Source organism: Asterias amurensis, chromosome 2 (assembly GCF_032118995.1).
Source record: "Asterias amurensis chromosome 2, ASM3211899v1".
Taxonomy (NCBI): domain Eukaryota; kingdom Metazoa; phylum Echinodermata; class Asteroidea; order Forcipulatida; family Asteriidae; genus Asterias; species Asterias amurensis.
The window spans coordinates 8,736,420-8,756,149 of record NC_092649.1 but is presented as its reverse complement, the minus strand read 5'-3'; the positions used below and the strand labels follow the sequence as shown (position 1 = coordinate 8,756,149).

The 19,730-nt window shown below is 39.8% G+C and overlaps 1 protein-coding gene across 3 annotated transcripts; it reads right to left on the bottom strand.

Moving 5' to 3' along the window:
- Positions 1 to 71: 71 nt before the first annotated feature.
- On the bottom strand, positions 72 to 19,297 carry LOC139954515 (uncharacterized). Of its 3 annotated transcripts, none has more exons than XM_071954351.1 (17): positions 19,083 to 19,297; positions 14,238 to 14,837; positions 13,322 to 13,401; positions 11,791 to 11,911; positions 10,474 to 10,548; positions 9,638 to 9,800; positions 8,861 to 8,934; positions 8,634 to 8,717; positions 7,785 to 7,933; positions 7,300 to 7,360; positions 6,804 to 6,876; positions 5,867 to 6,276; positions 5,010 to 5,121; positions 3,810 to 3,919; positions 3,373 to 3,444; positions 2,325 to 2,459; positions 72 to 1,411 (listed from the first exon to the last, which is right to left on the bottom strand). In XM_071954351.1, exons 2-17 carry the CDS (start codon positions 14,658 to 14,660, stop codon positions 1,232 to 1,234), a joined length of 2,322 nt encoding a protein of 773 aa, XP_071810452.1. In that variant the 5' UTR covers positions 14,661 to 14,837; positions 19,083 to 19,297; the 3' UTR covers positions 72 to 1,231. The 3 variants fall into 3 exon arrangements, with proteins under 3 accessions (XP_071810452.1, XP_071810451.1, XP_071810453.1); XM_071954350.1 differs by lacking the exon at positions 19,083 to 19,297 and adding an exon at positions 17,827 to 18,117; XM_071954352.1 differs by lacking the exon at positions 19,083 to 19,297 and adding an exon at positions 15,795 to 15,867.
- Between the last annotated feature and the right edge of the window lie 433 nt (positions 19,298 to 19,730).

Below are 19,730 nucleotides of genomic sequence, written 5' to 3'. Positions count from 1 at the left end.
TTTTGTGTTGATTGATTACAAGTCTAAGATTTATGACACAAACATACAAGAAAATAATGCACACATTGGTGTATAGTTCATGTTCTTTTAACACACAAAAGCCAGAGTCCACGTGGTAAAAAGTTTCATGGGAAGTTTCAGAAATAATGTTATAGTGCAAATTATAGTTGCTGCTGCAAAACGTGTTTGTGGAGTGCTGTAGTGTGGTTGGAGTCCCATGAACTTCCGGGTCAAATATACCAGGATACTGTGTCCAGTTGGGCCGGAGCCATCAAAGTCAGTTCGACCCGGAATGTCTTTCAAAATTACCCCATAAATTGTTTAAACTGACATAGAATCTATTAAAGACAGTGGACACTATTGGTAACTGTCAAAGACCAGTCTTCTCACTTGGTGTATCTCATTATATACATAGAATAACCAACCTGTAACTTTGAGCTCAATCGGTCGTCGAAGTTGCGAGATAATAATGAAATAAAAAAAACACCCTTGTTACACGGAGTTGTGTGCTTTCAGATGCTTGATTTCGAGACCTCAAGTTCTAAATCTGAGGTCTTGAAATCAAACTCGTGGAAAACTACTCCACTTCAGAGGGAGCCGTTTCTCACAATGCTTTATACTATCAACCTCTCCCCACTACTCGTTACCAAGTAAGGTTTCGTGCTAACAATTATTTTGAGTAATTACCAGTAGTGTCCACTGCCTTTATAAAGGCAAAACAAAATCACTTTTGTGTGTGCAAGTTTCCAGGTCAACTCGAGGTCAGGCTCAATTGGACTCGGAATCCAGGCCAAATCTGACTCGGGAGTTTTAGAGTATGTGGCATCAACACATACTATGACATACAGGTGTGAAGGGTTTTCTCCCCATGTGTGTGTCCCCATAAGGTAAAGGAAGTTGAGTCAAAAGAAGTCGTCAGCTACCAGACGAAATTTCTGCACCCATTCATCATTTATGCAACAATCTCGGAGACCACCGGCTCTAAGGACATTTGCGTGACTATCGTCCGGAGACGCCACTCCCTCTTTGGCGATGTTCGACGGCTCCAGGAGGATACGCCTGTCCATGTGACCCTCGGGTTGAGCGTCGAAGTGCAGGGAGGATCCCGCCCCAGCACAACCTGGAAGAGACCAAGAGGCCGACCTCGTAACGCCTGGGTGTGTCAGTTGGAAGCAAATTTCGAGTCCCACTGTGAGACAGAATCTGCAGTCACGCTGCAGTGAAACACTCATCAAACGGGTGCAGTATTGAGCGTGGCTGCCGGTGCTCGCATCCCTGGATCGTTGAGCTTTCTACGGTATCTTCTCAGGTTGTGCGCGGTGTCGGTCAGGGTAGCCGCACGGTGGTTTTGCCAGGTCAGCTTCTCCCGAAGATCACGCAGAAGTGTTTCCTCATTGGGGTACGGTCGAAGCTGAAGATTTCAAAACAGTAATGTATTTAAAGACACTGGTCACTATTGGTAATTATCAAAGACCAGTCTCCTCACTTGGTGTATGTCAACATACGCATTAAAAAAAATCATGTGAAAGTTTGAACTCAATTGGTCGTCGAAGTTGCGAGATAATAATGGAAGAAAAAACACCCTTGTCACATGTAGTTGTGTGCTTTCAGATGATTGATTCGGGACCTCACAATCTCATTCTGAGGTCTCGAAATCAAATTCGTGGAAAGTTAATTCTTTCTCGATAACTACGTTACTCAGAGGGAGCCGTTTCTCACAATGTTTTATAGTAACAACAGCTCTCCATTTACATTACTTGTTACCAAGTAAGTTTGTATGCACAACAATTCTATTGAGTAATTAACAACCGTGTCCACTGCCTTTAATTAATAAATTCATTTATTATATGAGATTATGGCGAATTGACAACTCATTAAACACACACTTTTATGTAAACTAGTGTAACAGAAGCAGCCAAGTGGAAAGAAATGACGAGGGTTGGCAAGGGATAAACCATGAAGAAGTGGCCAAAACGGAGGTGGAGGGAGAGGCTGGTTTCACCACAAGAAATTAGAAACACAAATCAAAGGTGAGAAGAGGAGAAAACATGAGACAGACTGCATGGGTCATCTTGGAGAGAGAGAAGGGAAATGCTACAACAATATTCTTTATCCCCAATACAAATCTCTTAAAAATATCGTTTCCTAAAATCATATACAAAATGACAATACTATACCAGCCGGGAGAAGTAATGCACCTATATTCAACTTCGACTTCTGCATATCTAAGTAGCCAATTTGTTGGGCCACTATACTGATGTTATTTGCCTTCAGCAAGTTACAGGAACAAAGAGTGTCAACATTTATACAAGTAACACACTTACCAGATCTGTAATTGTTTTCATGTTCCCTTCTGTAGCGTGCTTAGCATAAAACTTCTTAGCGACAAGTACACACTCTGCCCCGTTGCTCACCAAGCTTAGACATGGCTGCTTGCCGAACGCCATGTCGGATACTCCCTGAAAATAAAACAAGAAGTATGTACAGTTTTAGACTTATGGAGTGGGGACGCTAGGTGGCAGCAAACTTAACGGGTAATGCATGGTAGTTTTATTAAATGGGCACATACTTGGGACTAACTACCAATTAAAATATTTTCAATATTCACCTTTGGTCCAGAGATCAAATGAAAGAAGAAGACACTCAGGACAGCAACACAATGGACCCTTCCCATGAAATATGCTAATCACATTCACGCATGCGTACAGACCCTGTTCGTTGGCAAACGCCATAGACCTTATCGCAAATACCAATGCGCAAGCGCAGATTGTTGAATGAGGTGCATTGTGGGATAGATATTAATCAAATTTTGCTACCAGCTAGACCACAATGCATCTAAATCCAAGCTTTACGCGCGCGCCCAAGTATTTGCGAAAAGGTCTATAGAGTTGTGCACTAAGCAGACGCGCAATCGCGTCTGCGTCACGCACCCATTAGCCGTGTACAAAGCAGCGCGATGTTCCCTCATTTTGCCAACCAAAACGTTAGTGCGCACGCGCTATGTGCAGTTTACATATTTCATGGGAAGGGTCTATTGATTTACAGTCGAGAGCACAATAAAGTCATGCAACAGATTTACAACTTTGTGTTTCTTTGTTTTACTGTCCTCTTACAACATTCCTTTTATGAAGAGGTATTGTTTGGCAAGTCCTAGTGACAATGTTATTAAAAAAACAAGAGACGACTGTAGAGTGTATTACGTCTGCTGCCAAACAGTGTTTGAAGACAATTTTCATAAACTTGCTGAACATTTTCCCTTCTTTCAAATACAATAATATCCCTTCATTTATCAAACTTCAACGATAATCTTGAAGCCATGAGGTCATACATGCGGTTACAATAAACAAACAGTATAAGACTTGGCCTACTTACAAATATATCTCCTGGTTCCAAAGTGCCTATCTGAACATATGTATCTCGTCCAATGCGCCTAGTTGCGGCAGACTAAGAGGAAGATCAAAACAAAAACATAATTTTAATATTTTCAAAGATTGCATTGACCTTCCCTGATAAACATTATATACCGCACATTATTAGATCATTGTCACTTGATTGGTGCAACGCTCGTCACTTGTCATCCTTTACTTTTACCATGTATGCTGCCTCGATGTTCAAACATTAAATTATAGGAGTCCTATATGGATATGATAATATCCTCTTATGGATATGATAATATGCATATTAAATTCATAGGAAGGTGTTGCAGATCGCAATTCCACACTTTGCTAACTTCAAGTTCACTAGTGAGTCTCATAATTCATACTAAGCACTAGTGATCTAAACACTGATTATTAAGAGTTTTCATTCACCTGGTCTTCCACCAAGTCATCATCAGCGTCGACAGTGGAGTACGTTTTTGATTCCTGAGAGGAAACCAGGCTTGCCTGGTCAGCTGACAGCTGGCTCGTAGCTGCTTCGTCTGGCAGAAGGAGGAAAAACAAGAAAAGGATTGAATTGCGTGAAGACAGTGGTAGAAACAACAGACACACACAACAAAAATGATAAGGAAACAGATTTCTGAATAAAGGTGAGTATATAATAAGGATGGCCGTGTTAGTCTAAAAGATGACAAAAAAAGGAACTTAAAGCCATTATACACTTTCGCTAAACCGTATTGTCCAAGTCCCACACTTCGTGTATCACAACTTATACATAAACAACAAAAACTGTGAAAATTTAGGCTCAATCGGTCATCGGAGTCGGGAGAAAATAACGGGAAAACCCACTCTTGTTTCCGCGCGTTTCGCCGTGTCATGACATGAGTTTAGAATAAATCCGTAATTCTCGCTATCGAGAATTGATATTGTTTTAATGTTTTCTCAAAAAGTAAAGCATTTCATGGAACAATATTTCAAGAGAAGTCTTTCACCATTACCTTCTGTAAGCCCTGTAAATTATTTGTAAATCTGTGTACAATGGTTTTAATGGTATCACTTGAAGTCTAACTAATTAAGAAAAACTGCATGAGCTTTCGTATAGCAACAACTACTTCGTAGCAACAACTACTTTGCATCTGATGAAGTAGTTGTGATGCGAAAGCTCATGCAGTTTTTCTAATATTAGTAAGACTTTCAGTGATACCATTAAGTTCTTTTGTTAAAGGATTTGGGTACTTTTTGTAACACCAAACACAATGTTCACAGATTTACATTAAACTTACACAGTTTGAAGATAATGATAGTAGAAAGCATACCTTAAAATATTAGTTGCTGAGGTGCTGTAGTTTTTGAGAAATGAGTAAAACGATGTCATGAAAATAATGTATTTACATGCTAAAATAATTTTGGTCTCATGATCACTGAGACGAAAATTATTTTCATGACATTGTTTTACTCATTTTTCAAAAAACACAGCACCTCAGCAAGTAATATTTTTAAGGAAGCTTTCTACTATCATTATCTTCTAACAGTGTGTAAGTTTAATGTAAATCTGTGGACATTGTGTTTTTTCCCCTACAAAAAGTACATAGACCCTTTAAACAAAAGTGGCACATAAAACAACCTTCTTACCTCGTGTACTTTCAAAATGAGGTTTCCCGCGTTCTTGCTCATGTTCTGATGACGTGACCTTAGGCTCTTTGATGACGCTTGGTAGACGCCTCGAATGCGTCAGAAAAGGGCCCTGTTGAAACGATTCAAACTTACATGTTATTTCACATTCTGGGTCAGAATTCCTTCCTAATTTTCCAAATGAGCAAAACATGCATTATATTTTGGTATTATATCAAAGTATAACTGTTTTCAGCCAAGCTAATTGCTGTTCTTGAGCAGCCAGCGCCATGGTATTGACCACTGGGTTTGTGAAGGGTGGATCACTTGTAAAATGCCAGCGGTTTTTCTAAAAAATATGGAACAATATTTCCTGCACTTATTTCTTAAATAGCACAAAATATCTTTTCATTACATGATATTTTCACAGGAATTACTATCGTTTCAATAAGTTCCTTAAATTGTAACGACATTTGTGACTGTTAATAAGATACAACGGGTTAAAGGCCGTGGACACTATTGGCAACTACTCAAAATAATTATTAGCATAAAACCTTACTTGGTCATCTGTAATGGGGAGAGGTTAATTGTGAGAAACGGCTCCCTCTGAAGTACGTAGTTTTCGAAAAAGAAGTAATTTTCCACGAATTTGATTTCAAGAACTCAGAATAAGATTTTGAGGTCTCAAAAATTTTTCTTTCATTATTATCTCGCAACTTCGACGAACAAATGAGCTCAAATGTTCACAAGTTTGTTATTTTATGCATATTTAATATTTTGAGATACAAGTGAGAAGACTGGTCTTTGAAAATTACCAGCAGTGTCCAGTGTCTTTAATAACGATAAGTGGATAAGAATAAGAGATGTTTAAAGCTTACCCGAGATAGTGAATCTTTAAGATTCTTTGACGTCACTGTTCCCTTTTCGACAATGTGGTCTTCCCCCTGATCCATCGTAGTCTCTGCCTCAAGAGGTGTTTGTACCGACATGGGCGTTTGAGCGCCATAACCACCCGACGAACTGCTTGGACGACTGGGATCTGAGACTAAGATTGTTGGCACGAGACTGTTGGGTACTCCTGTCTTCTCGTCTTTTCTCACGAGATCTGTCGTCGCCAGGGGATCATCTCGCATTGGGATTCTGACGATGATCTTAGTTCGAGAGTTGCCGAAACGGCGTGATTTCCCCTTAAGGGCCTTGGCGCGCTTTCTCTGCATCTCCTGCAATTTGTTCGTTAGCTGTTCCTCGTGATTGGTCGACAGCGAGGGGATGGCTCGTTGGGGAATCGCTGTGCAAGAAATGAACAAACCAAACATGTCACGATGTGGACTTGGACCTCAACAGGACAAGTATTGTACCATCTTTATTTCACCAGTTCTTTCCAAAACAATGGCTATCTTGACACTTTTAGTTTGTGTAACGTATTGTAACTTGTTTTAGCAGATTCAACAAAACAAAATAATAAGCATAACAAAAAGAAAATCTTACTAAGATTTAGCATCGGTTTAATAAAACAACAAATTTAATATGTATTCCTGTATAAAGAATGCTTGCCAATTCGCTTCAAATTGTGTAAGATTTGAGCTGTGGTTGTACCGAGAAGGACCAGAGTTTCTAAAAGACAGGTTTTTCTCAGAAACTCTGGTTCTTCTCGGATTTTAAACATGGTGTCTTCCCAAACCTTACTTAAGATTGTATCTCCATCACGCACAGTTTCAGATACTGCATATCTCTGCAGTTATACCAAAAATAATATACCGGTACTCTCGTTTAATAGATGGTTCGTAATTTTATCTATGTCACCAGCTGTCTTACCAGGTAGATTTCGTTTCCGTTTTGTTGGCACAGGCTCCTCGTAGTGTAACTTCTTTAGAACTGCACAGCTCCCCTACAAGGTAATACACAATAGACGTCACAGTGACGTCACCAATACACCATCGGTGTGGTTTTCAAAAGGTAATGAGTTGTCTTGTTTCGTTTATTAGGGATAAAATTGTCGTAACTTCAGAGAGAAACCATGACACATTACAAAGACATCACCAATAAGCCATTTGCGAGTTAGATTTTAATGTCAGTGGTTCAATAAATAGCTTAATCAGAAGTCACCATCTTTATTTCTGAATTCTTCAGACTATAGAGACAGTTGCTATGCCACATGATTCGAGCAAGCTTTTGAAAAATTGACGTAATATGAATGTAAATGGTCCAATAGTAGGTCTTCCGGGCTTTACCATTAATATGGAGGTTTCTATACAAAGGCTCGTCCCGAACTATTTGACATTGAAACTGTCTCGAGTTTTAATGGACGTACCGATTTTAAGATGTAGATCCAGTCACTTCGGTTGCTGTCCTGCTCGATCACCGTGCCCCTCCTAAAGAATGAAAGGTAAAGATATTTCAAATATATTTTTCAAAAAGTTGTCAGCTTCTAACACTTACAAGTGACTAAATCTAAAACTGTTTGCATCAAAGTACTGAGGACATCATTGCAGAGCTCAATTTCATAAGTAGATAATTAAAGCACCTTTCTGGTAGACAAAAGTAAGCACAGAAATGCCAGGCAAAACATGTACGTGTGACATGGTACTTTGGCTGGTAAACTCATCCTTAAGCATACTTTGCTTGTGCTTTGCTACTTTGTATGCTTTATAGGTAGCTTTATGACAGTGGGCCCTGACAGGAACCTACTTTTCTTAGCGGTGACAAGATATTTTTTTTGGGGGGGGGGGGGGCGACTAAATTAATTTCACGACTACACCTAGAGAGTCTTGAAACCACGACTAGTTCAATACTTACGTGTAAAAATTGAATCTGCATTTCTTGGGATGTTTCTTGAGAAGGTGCAGCGGCCAGCCTTTGAAGATGCTGACCGATTCGATAAAACTACTCCCGTCTACACCACTGATGTTACTCACTCCACCGGCTAAGAATATTCTGGAATACTCCTGGGTTCAAAAGATTTATAGCGTTTATTAATGTGTATGCCACGCAAAAATTTACAATATATACCCATGCTTTGGGAACTTCTTCAAGAGTGTAGTTCCTGTGCGTGCCGTTGGAGAATTTATTTGTTGTGGACATTCAACCCGACGTTGAACAAATATGTGTCGTGAAAAAGGTTTCCAGTTCAGCTTGGCACATAAATGGGTCAGGCACCCGGGACCCCATGTCTGGATAAATTAAGTTTTATGTTTGGCATGAAACGCCTGGTTTGGGAGATTCCGAAATTGGCAAAAACTACAACACAATGGTATTTTAACTGCTAAGATTCTGTGTAAGCGTGACCCATTTCTGGGTAATTTTGACACCAATTCGATTCCGAGTCAAACTTCCTAAAAAATTGGTCAGGCCCCCCGCACGGCACAAGGACTCAAGGTCAATTCTCCGGAGAACAAATCTCAGAATATATAAACAGGCTGATGTTTCGGTTGTCATTTACGTTAATTGCTTTTCAACCTTTTTTCAGAAAACTAGCATATTTTTAGATGGGGTTTTACAGTAACTCTGAAATAAATATTTGAACGAAAATTCTTTCGGGAATATTTCGAAAGTTTTAAAACTTATTCTTATGGTTACTCACAAAAATAGCATCGAAAACACTGTTTTTCTAAATTTTCAAATGTTATGCTTAAATTTCTAACCTACCTCCACTGTGAGACTTAACAGTTGGATGAACTCCTTTGAGATAACAGTGACGTTATGGCGACCTCTACTCACTATTGCATCATTCTGTTTAGTAAATAAACAAGGAAAATTAATATGTAAACCTTCAAGTATTTATCACTCCAATCAAAATAAGTATAAACAGCGATTTCTTGTAGAATTTTGTAAAATTTCACAAAATTAAAGTTTAGAGCTTTCATTTCACTCACCCCGAATACTTGACCTTTGACCAGCGCCGTTACGGCCCTTCCGCTGTTTTCCGGATCACCCTCCAACAGTAGAGCTAGAAATTATGAAGAAAAGTATGACGGTGAAAACATTATTGTAAAAGGCTTTCCTTAAAATATTACATGCTGAGGTGCTATTGTTTTTGAGAAATGAGTAAAACAACTGCACGAAAATTATTTCAGCATGTAGGCCTACAGTGTGTTAAAGACACTGGACACTATTGGCAATTATCAAAGACTAGCCTTCATAGTTTGTGTATCTCAACATATGCATAAAATAACAAACCTGTGAAAATTTGAGCTCAATCGGTCATCGAACTTGCGAGATAATAATGAAAGAAAAAACACCCCTGTCACACGAAGTTGTGTGCGTTAAGATGGTTGATTTCGAGACCACAAGTTCTAAACCTGAGGTCTCGAAATCAAATTAGATGGAAAATTACTTCTTTCTCAAAAACTATGGCACTTCAGAGGGAGCCGTTTCTCTCAATGTTTTATACCATCAACCTCTCCCCATTACTCGTCACCACCAAGAAAGGTTTTATGCTAACAATTATTTTGAGTAATTACCAATAATGTCCACTGCCTTTAAGCGACTTTCCTGAAAACATTGCTCTGTGATTTTCACTTCAAAAAATTGACGACTTTAATGAAGATAAAACTTCTACATGTACAATATATTACATTCGCAGTGATAGACGAACAATCATGCCCTGGTCAAAATTTTGATGTGCATTTCCTTTTTTAACGAGATAATACCTGATCCTGCCAGCACAAGGTAGAAAGCGTAGGGCCGTCGACCGTAGCGAATGATAACCCGTCCAGTCTCATAGCTCTCGTACGCTCCTGCCTGAATTAGACCACGCTGCATATGAACTGGGTACATTGTAATAAACTCCATCTGCTGCAGTTCTACTTGCACCTGAGGATACCATCCAAAATAATTCAAGAATGGTGTCAATATTGTCTTCATAATTTTTTATTTTAATTCTATGTACGGTATCGCTGTTGTATGGTGGATTTCAGAGGACATCACATTATTATTTGTATTTACGTATAAATATTCATGATCTGTGACCGAAATCGCAGCGTTCACGTAAGACGCATTCACGATTTGTGATTTGTGCCCAAAATCGCAAATAATTATTCGCGTAAATATTTACAAAGTTAAACAGACGGGCACACACAGCTCGGCGTGTTTCAGTCAGTCACTCTGTGGACTTTCCTTTGTTTACACTTAAGACAAATTCTAATCTTCAACATCACTGTAACGATTAATGTGTGGACGTGTGTGAGCCATACTGTTTGAAGTCCCTTCATTATGTGGACCTCTTTTGTTCACATGTTTTCATGTCCAAACTTCGTCATCCCACAAATGACAGGAAAAAAATCGGTAAGATTAAGGAACAATATTTTTGAAATGATTTTGGGGGTTGAACAAAGAATTGACTGGAGTGGGATTCGAACCAACGACCTCCGGATTAACGTGCCGGCGCTCTACTAACTGAGCTATCTAGCCCTATATTGGCGGTGTCCCTATTTTGTCAATATCGTTGTTCGGGGGTGAACAATATTTTTGTAACTTGCATACGTACATGATGAATATCCTTCTCTGATCGATCCGCCGTCGGCAGTTCCAAGATTCTTTTGGTTTCACTTGATACATTGTTCTGTCAAGTAACACAAATAATGTTTTACAATTTTCACAAATTTAGGCTAATTAACGAGGTTCGAGGTTCGGTTGTGTCCCCCCCCCCCCCTTTATAGTGGAGCAGCTGGGGGGGAGGGGGATATTTGGTGGGATTGTGTCTTTGATGATAAGCATGTAACTTGACACACATTCAGACTATATGTCATGAGAAAGATACTTGGCTATTGGCCCATCACATTTATTATCCCTTACAAAAGTATACGTAGATAAAGAAACTTTTACGAGTTTCAATGGCTGCAATTGCTTCCTAATTCCACCTTGGTTTTTTTCAAAAGGACAAAATAATCTGTGATAGCCATATAGCAAAAATATATTTCGAATAAAAACCTCCGACTGTGTTAAATTCCATGCTTTTATCATAAAAGGCACAATCTCATCACCAACATGCCGTACTACGATTTTTTTACAAGAGAGTTTGCAGCACGGCACAAAAATATTGGGAATGTGGGCGGCAAGCAAATAAGCGAAGATTTGCAGGGAACTACGTCACACACACCGTCCCATTACCCTTTTTGGGGAGGGCGGTATACTGTACACTGTTTCAGATTTGCAATTACTGTGTGTGATGCAGCATTCTTATGAAAATAACATTGAGTGTCATTCACATCAAAAGTACATAGCGTATTGAACAATCTCCCACACATCGTATTAAAGGCAAAGGACACTATTGGTAATTGTCAAAGACTAGCCTTCACAGTTGGTGGGTCTCAACATATGCATAAAATAACAAACCTGTGAAAATTTGAGCTCAATCGGTCATGGAACTTGCGAGATAATGAATGAAAGAAAAAAAACATTCTTGTCACACGAAGGTGTGTGCGTTTAGATGGTTGATTTCGAGACCTCAAGTTCTAAATCTGAGGTCTCGAAATCAAATTCGTGGAAAATTACTGATTTCTCGAAAACTATGGCACTTCAGAGGGTGCCGTTTCTCACAATGTTTTATACCATCAACCTCTCCCTATTACTCATCACCAAGAAAGGTTTTATGCTAATAATTATTTTGAGTAATTACCAGTAGTGTCTACTACCTTTAATCAAGCTTGTCCGTTTTTACAGCTGATGGCACCGCGCCCCTTCCAGCTCATTGCGAAACTCTTTAATACTGTCCTCAATGCAATACATACAAATTGAATGACGACACCTCGTACTATTTTGTCAGAACATCAATCAATTATTTAAAATTGCAGACAACACGCACCTGTTTCTTGGCTCTAAACGTCGTCACATCGAAAAGGAGGTCGCCCTTTATTTTGTACTTGTCGCCGGCTTGAGCTGCGTCTATCACACTAAATAGCTTCACCATCTTAGCGTCATTTTCCCTTCAAGGCAAACAACAACATTACGAAATTAATATTTGTGTATCAAAAAGGTCTGTATAAACTACCCTATTCAATGACTTCTCATCTTGAAAAAATAATGCTAACAAAAAACTCAGTGGCGAATTTATGGGTGCCTCCCACCTACCATTATGCCAACTGAAAAACAAAACGAACTGAACAGCAAATTAACTTGAAACGTCCGAGATTGCACCGTATGAGACCGTTGAATGTTTGAATATGTGCTTGCGGCCCAAACGAGGGCCCCGGACCCAAAGCCCTGAGCAACTTACACCAGTAGGATTACTGAAATGTGATATGCGAAATTTGCCTTAAATGATTGAGCCCTCCCGCATCTCTCAACATCCTGGCTCCGCCCTGGAACTATGCACCCACAATGTACCATAATTCATTTTTGCACTCAACATATCAGCATAAGAATCACACAGAGAAATTGGACTGGTTACTCGTCTTAGTCTAATATCTTTCTGGTGCATCTTGTATTCAATGCATATTAACATGCCGCATCTTACGCCCCATGTTGATCTATTATTTCTTACAACAGTTTATTCTCTCAGGTGTTTTAAGACGACCAGACACTGACAGTACATCGTCGGCAGGGAAATGGCTTCTAGCTGCGGGATTTCCTGCACACCTGCAAGGTGCGTCTAGATCGAGCGATCCCGGAGCTCATGCCAAGTTTAATAATACAGGAATGACAGACTTCGAAATACCTCAAGGGCAAATTTCATTGCAAATTTTAGTTTTTATAACAGAAATAGGCGACCAGCTTTCGCGTTCACCACGGATTTGCAATGCAACGCAATTCATATTTTACAGTAAGCACCGGAGGGTACATGCATGTTCGTGTGCTTTTGGTTAGCAGCGGGCTACATGTGTATATATGTACAAAGTGGAAACTGGCGCAGTAAGCACAAAATAAGTCACTAAACAGCTCTTTGAAATTAGGCCCTAATTTTACTTTATTTTACGGTAGTTCCGAGTATAGACACGTTTTTCAAAATGATTAAAGTGCTACCTCCTATATCGACCCAAAGTCTCACATTTTTAGAGAATTCGTTTCAGTTTCGTTCACTAGCCATTTTCAGGAGAGGGGAATACACAATTTTTTAGGGATTATGTATCGAAGCAATCATTTATGTGCACTATTTTACATAATATATTTTTTGGGGGGGCGGGAAAGATAAGAGGGGAGCAAGAGTTTTGAGCGGGGGTCGCCCCTACCCTTATTCGCATAAACTGGTTCACGTGATCATGAAATAACGAAAATGTAGTTTGCAACCTCATCAACAAAACATTATGTCCAATTTAAAAGTCAATGGTAGTTTAAAAACACATGTTTCATTTTATCATACGTTACAGGAATAATCGGACATGTCATATTATACTTACGTCAGGATGTATGTCCTACACATGCGCAGTAGAATCAGTATGATTTTGGCAAGTGTGTGTAGTTTTCCAAATTTCCTCAGCTGTTGATAACGAAAGAATAACAAAGAGGTAGATGGTTAGTTCAACTGCGGAACTAAAATAAACGTTTCCTAAAGCTTAGGCGTCGGTTTACAAAGAAAATCAACTAAATGAGGAGGACGTGAACCCGCGACTTCGTCAGCGCTCTACCAACTGGACAAGCTCTATGGCGGAACCTATTTTGTGAATGCCTTTGTTCAGGTGTCATTTAAAAGCCATTCAATATGTAACTACAACTTTGACGGGAAGATCATCTTTACACAAAAAACATAGGAAGTGGCAGCAGGGGAGATGCGACACTTTTCTTTTATTTTAGTGCAAGATTGTTATAGGAAAATTGTTCAATCTTTTAGATATATGAAGTAGTTCACCACAAGGGAAACTGTAGTTTTCTTTTAACGACACTGGACACTATTGGTAATTGTCAAAGACCAGTCTTCTCACTTGTGTATCTCAACATATGCACAAAATAACAAACCTGTGAAAATTTGAACTCAATTGGTCGTCGAAGTATAGCAAGTTAAAAATGGAAGAAAAAAACACACTTGTCAAACGAAGTTGTGTGCTTTCAGATGCTTGATTTCGGGACCTCAAAATCTAATTCTGAGGTCTCGAAATCAAATTCGTGTAAAAGTTACTTCAGAGGGGGCCGTTTCCTACAATAAATTATACTATCAACAGCTCTCCGTTGCATATTCCAAATAGGGTTTTATGCTTACAACTATTTTCAGTAATTACCAATGTCCACTGCCTTTAAAACAAAAAGGGCAAATTACCGCAGTAAAATTCATGTTTTTGTAAACCATGACAAACGAAGCTCGAAAGACTTTGTACTTACTCTAACCACAAGTGGTTTCTTCTCCAGCGTGCTTCTCTCCCTCTCCCTCGCCTGGCTCCGCGTCGCTAGCACCCCATCCGCGATGGCACCTCTCCGGACCCGTCCCCACATCGGTCCCGCCTCGAGGCTCCCTCCTTCTCTCCCATTAGCCACGAGTAGCGACAACGCATCTTTCCTGATGGTCATCACACGGTCCCGGTCTCGGGAGACGCTCTTCTTGATCTTACTGTTGTCCATGAGTGCGAGAACTGCTCGTAGTTTATCTCGCCGTCTCTGGAGGAGGTTTGAGGCCCTGCTAGTCTGGGGAGGAGGAGCAATCCTCATCGTGGACACACCCTCCCTTGCTCCGTGAGAAACGTCACTTGTGCGAATCAACGGCGGGAGAGGGCGCTCTTTGGGCTTTTTAGTTATTCCTACTTCCATTTTGTTAATGAACTTTAGGTAGCGATAGTGTACTTTTAGTCATTCATATTTCCATGATGAAGTTTCTAATAGAAAGATCATGAGCTTTCTGGAGCAATTGTGTACTTTTGGTCAGTTCACTCGCTTACATGAGGAGGTTCTTGGTCATTTGAACCTGACGTCGGTCCGTGTCACCATCTAAAACATAAAGCAAAAGGGGGAATGATAACATTTCGCAATGGTCAAAAATGAGCAAAATATAGGAATTCACAATTTCAATAACCTTGATTCCCCTTTGAATAGGAATTTTAAAAGACTCGGTCACATACAAATTGCAACTATCTCAAAGTCTATTGATAAACCATAATACCACCGGTGATAGAGTGAACCAAGCAAACTGTCTAACAATTAAAGACACTGATTGGTAATTGTCAAAGACCAGTCTTCTCACTTGATGTATCTCAACATATGCATAACATAACAAACCTGTGAAAACTTTAGCTTAATCGGTCGTCGAAGTTGCAAGATATTACTGAAAGGAAAAAAAACCACCCTTGTCACACTGTGTGCTGTCGGATGCTTGTTTTCACCTCAAATTCTAAATCGGATGTCTCGAAATCAAATTCGTGGAAAATTACTTCTTTCTCGTAAACTACATTACTTCAGAGGGAACCGTTTCTCACAACCTCTCCCCATTACTCGTTACCAATGAAGGTTTTATGCTTTTAAAAGAAATTTAGTAACTACCAATAGTGTCCGTTGCCTATAAGTCTAAAAAAAAACTTGTTGGTTTTGAGAAGTTCACACCATTTCAATTTTGAAATAATATTTCCCTCAGAAGTGAAATCATCGTTGAGAAAACTTTGTCTGTAAGCTTTAACCTTTAAAAAAACCTGATATCGATTGTTGCCGGAATAATTTATTTTTTAAATAACTCGAAAAGAAAATGTGCGAAATTACAGATAACCCTGGAGTCATTTTTCACCTGGTCAAGTTAGATCACTCCTTCATTGAACATCACAATCAATACGAGTCGGTAGTGATTATATCAGGTTCATTCCGTCCGTATCGTCCGTGTCAGCCTGGCTATGATATGCGTCTGTTTTCATGCATACAATTGACCTTACTCGAAATCTCCCCAACACAAACCCTTACCTTCTACCTGTTTGTTACAATCAGTATCTTGTCATAAACTCCGACCAAAACCTGCTCTAAGTCTAAACCGACCAGTGGTTCCTTCCCTGTACTAGTCCCAATTCATAGGGCCACTTTTAAGCGCAACAACTAGCAAATTATGCTTACCAACTAAACCAAAAGGTTACCAACTAAAACACCACTTCACATGCAGCATTTGTGACTGGTATCCTGCTTATTGCTGCTTAACATAAATCGTTTCTGTTTAAGCAGCTTTATGAAATTAGGCCCTGATCAACAGATCAATCCGAGCCGGTAGCCCAAAGAGTCGGATCGATAACGAACGGCAGACGGCTATTCTTTCATATAGACCAGCTTTTCCATACAGTGTCCACGGAACGAAAGTCGTCTGATCAATATATCGACTGGATAATACTGATGCAACATAACGGAACCCACGTCACTGATATCGACTAACACTTCATTGTAGAGACTTGATATCGAAATGTAACACTGACAAACATCATGGGGCCTCTTCAAGAGCACGTGACATGTACACGTACACTGCAAAAACTGGGGTGTTAAAACTGACACTGTCACATAATCTTCCTTCATGTCGTTTTTAATTACCGTGAAGTATAATCGGTGTCAATGTCCACATGAAAGAAAATAATGAAAGCCAGCCACATCGGTCATGGTCAGACAAATTGAGGTACGAAGTGATTTGATACGAAATGACTTGGGTACGAAGTGACTTGGGTACGAAGTGACTTGGGTATGAAGTGACTTGGGTACGAAGTGACTTGGGTACGAAGTTACTTGATTGTACCATGGAGGTAGAAATTTCTACCTCCATGATTGTACGAAGTGACCAACACCGATATAGATAGAGATACAGAAGATACTTATAATCAAGTTTAAAGGGAAGGTACACGTTTGGTAGTTATTCAAAATAAGTATTAACTTAAAAACTGACTTGGTAACGAGCATTGGAGAGCTGTTGATAGTACAAAACAGTGTGAGAAAAGCCTCACTCTGAAGTAGCGTAGATTTTGAGAAAAGAGGTAATTTCCCAGTAAAATATTAAAAGACTAAGAAGTCTTTTATTCCTATCCGAAAGCACACAAATTCGTCCAACAAGGGTGTTTTTTCTTTCATCATTTTCTCGCAACTTCGATGGCCAATTGAGACCAAGTTTTCGCAGGCTAATTTTTATTTTATGCTTAAATGTTGGGATACACCAAGTGAGAAGACTGGTGTTTGACAATTACCAAACGTGTACAGTGCCTTTACCATATGGTGTTAAAATAACACCAATGTAATTCTGTGGACAGAAATGAGTGTAATTTTGACACATTGAAAGTGTGAATGTCGGTTTTTATGTGTGACAAAACCTATGCTGTCGGTTTTAACACCCTGGCTTTTGCAGTGTATAGGCAAAATGGTGTCGAGTGTAACATTGACTTTAGAGCAAGACGTCGACAAATCAGTAGGCCCAATTTTTTAACTAAGACCTCAAAATAGCATGACAAATCGTTACTTCCAAAATGATAATGGTTGTCGTTTAGTCAACGTTGGTGGTTTAATTGAGCGCTTTAAATGGCATACGGTATTTTGTTTTATAGCTCTAACCATGGAGGTAGAAATCGACTGAATGTAAGGCCGTGTCCGAAACGGCGACTTCGGCTACAGCTACGGCTAGATCGCGCGCGTCTGCCTATTCTTCAACACTGATAGACGCGCTGATCTAGACGTAGCTGTAGCCGAAGTCGTCGTTTCGGACACGGCCTAACAATAACAACAACAACAACAACAACACAACACTTTGAGGCCGAAAACTGAGTTTTAAGCTAGACCACTGAGCTCCAACATCAACACCAACGAGCATCGAGAGTAACAATGAATATTTGAACTGTGTGAAAACGTGTAGACCAGCGGGCGTAGCCGATTATCGTGCAGTTTCGGTAATGGTATGGTGAAAAAATACAATCTTTTTAACAATTTATTCAAAATAACTTATCTTCTTGACGTGCAAAATTCACACAGTACTTACCCTTACAGAAGCCATCGGTTGCACTTCGTTACATTAGAGCTAAAGCGGTTTTTATGCCAGTGTTTACAAAACAGTCGTATAGCTGCACCCTGTCGACCTCGCATAGTTTGTCCACATGTTATTTAGGTCAGTGCTCGAGTTAAAGAATTTAATCAGTATTTACTGACATAGATCTTTTCCATCAAAAAGGTGAATGGTTATCTGCGACCGTGTTTCATTTTGTATCAAGTCCTGTCAATGAATACTCGTCATGTTGACCCTAAAAGTGTATGAATCCATGAAGGTAGACCATGGAGGGGTAGACTACTTCCATGATAAAACTGACAAGTTGACAAATCTTTAGCGTGATTAGCGGTGGATAAGATACGGTTGGAATCACCGTTCAGCCCCCTCTGTCAAACTCCACAATACACGGTGACAAAGAGATGATCAGTCATCCAAATCTACACCATTCATCGTTTCTAGGGAACGTGTACAGCTTATGGCATTGTAGACCCACAATGAATGGAAACTGTACATTATTTGTACCAAAAGCAGGCATCAGAATAACTTGTTGGGAAAACAGATCCAAGTGCCATGATGTAATTATTAAGCTGGCGCAAACTGTCAACGGTCATTTTTCAAACTAGCACCCCGGTGTCGCATGCAATTATGTCCTCTGTGCAATACCATGGAGGTGGCAATACTATCCGGACGACAGTATTGCATATGCAATAATGTCCGCCGGACAGTTTTGCATATCCAATCGTGTCCGCCCGGACGCTGCTGCATAATGCAGTTGTGTCCGCCCATGCAATTGTGTCCGCCCGGACACATTTGCATATGCAGGTGTGTCCGCCCGTGCAAAACCACCCTTTGCAGTAAATTTAACACCCTTGGTCGATGCTTGATTTTGAGGCCTCAAATTCTAAATCTGAGGTCTCGAAATCAAATTCGTGGAAAATCAGCTCTGTCTCGCAAACTACCTCACTAACCTTCAGAGAGAGCCGTTTCTCAAATGTTTTACTACAGTTTTTGACTCCCATAAATGGCCGACAGTGTTAGTTCGCAAGTAAAAGGAAAACCACGCGAGGTGAATTTGTGTGGATCATTGTATTCTACTTTTAAAACATCTTTCCAATCACATGCATTTCATAACAAACGGTTACAAACGCTTTTTATAGACCAACTCGTCCGATCCAAGGCAACGTGTTCCTTTAAATTGTTAAACCACAAAAGCAGTTATACCATGGAGCAATAACTATGGTTACACTCACCCTGTTCAGTCTTGAAAACGAAGAAGGAACAGAAATACTCAGCTTGTTTTCCCACAAATCAAAGCATACACGATTCAACCATCGAGCAAGCTTAGAGTTAACAATTCCCCAACTTCAGATTCATCACAGAGCAAAGAGCCGGACCAAATGCTTGGATATTCCTCAATGGATTCTGGCAACTCCAAAATGAGGACTGTCACCTTCGTCTTATCCAGTGTGTCTTATTACATGTCTTGGGTTTGGCCTTATGACTTCCGACCGCTCAATGTAACCACAGACCTCCCCAAAGCGGGTAGGCCTACTGAGCATAAACATTGCTTTAAAGACGCTGTACACTATTGGTAATTGTCAAAGACCAGTCTTCTCACTTGGTGTATCTCAACATATGCATTAAATAACAAACCTGTGGAAATTTGAGCTCAATTGGTCGTCGAAGTTGCGAGATATGAATGAAATTAAAAACACCCTTGTCACACGAAGTTGTGTGCTTTCAGATGCTTGATTTCGAAACCTCAAATTCTAAACCCGAGGTCTCGAAATCAAGTTCGTGGAAAATTACTTCTTTCTCGAAAACTACGTTACTTCAGAGGGAGCCGTTTCTCACAATGTTTTATACTACCAACCTCTCCCCATTACTCGTTACCAAGT

Coding starts and splice junctions, on each gene's coding strand:
- LOC139954515 (XM_071954351.1), bottom strand. CDS start 14,660: ATGGAAGTAGGAATAACTAAAAAGCCCAAAGAGCGCCCTCTCCCGCCG. Junction 6,877..7,299: donor GGATCTACATCTTAAAATCG/GTACGTCCATTA, acceptor ATTACCTTGTAG/GGGAGCTGTGCAGTTCTAAA. Junction 3,920..5,009: donor TCATTTTGAAAGTACACGAG/GTAAGAAGGTTG, acceptor TCCTTCTGCCAG/ACGAAGCAGCTACGAGCCAG.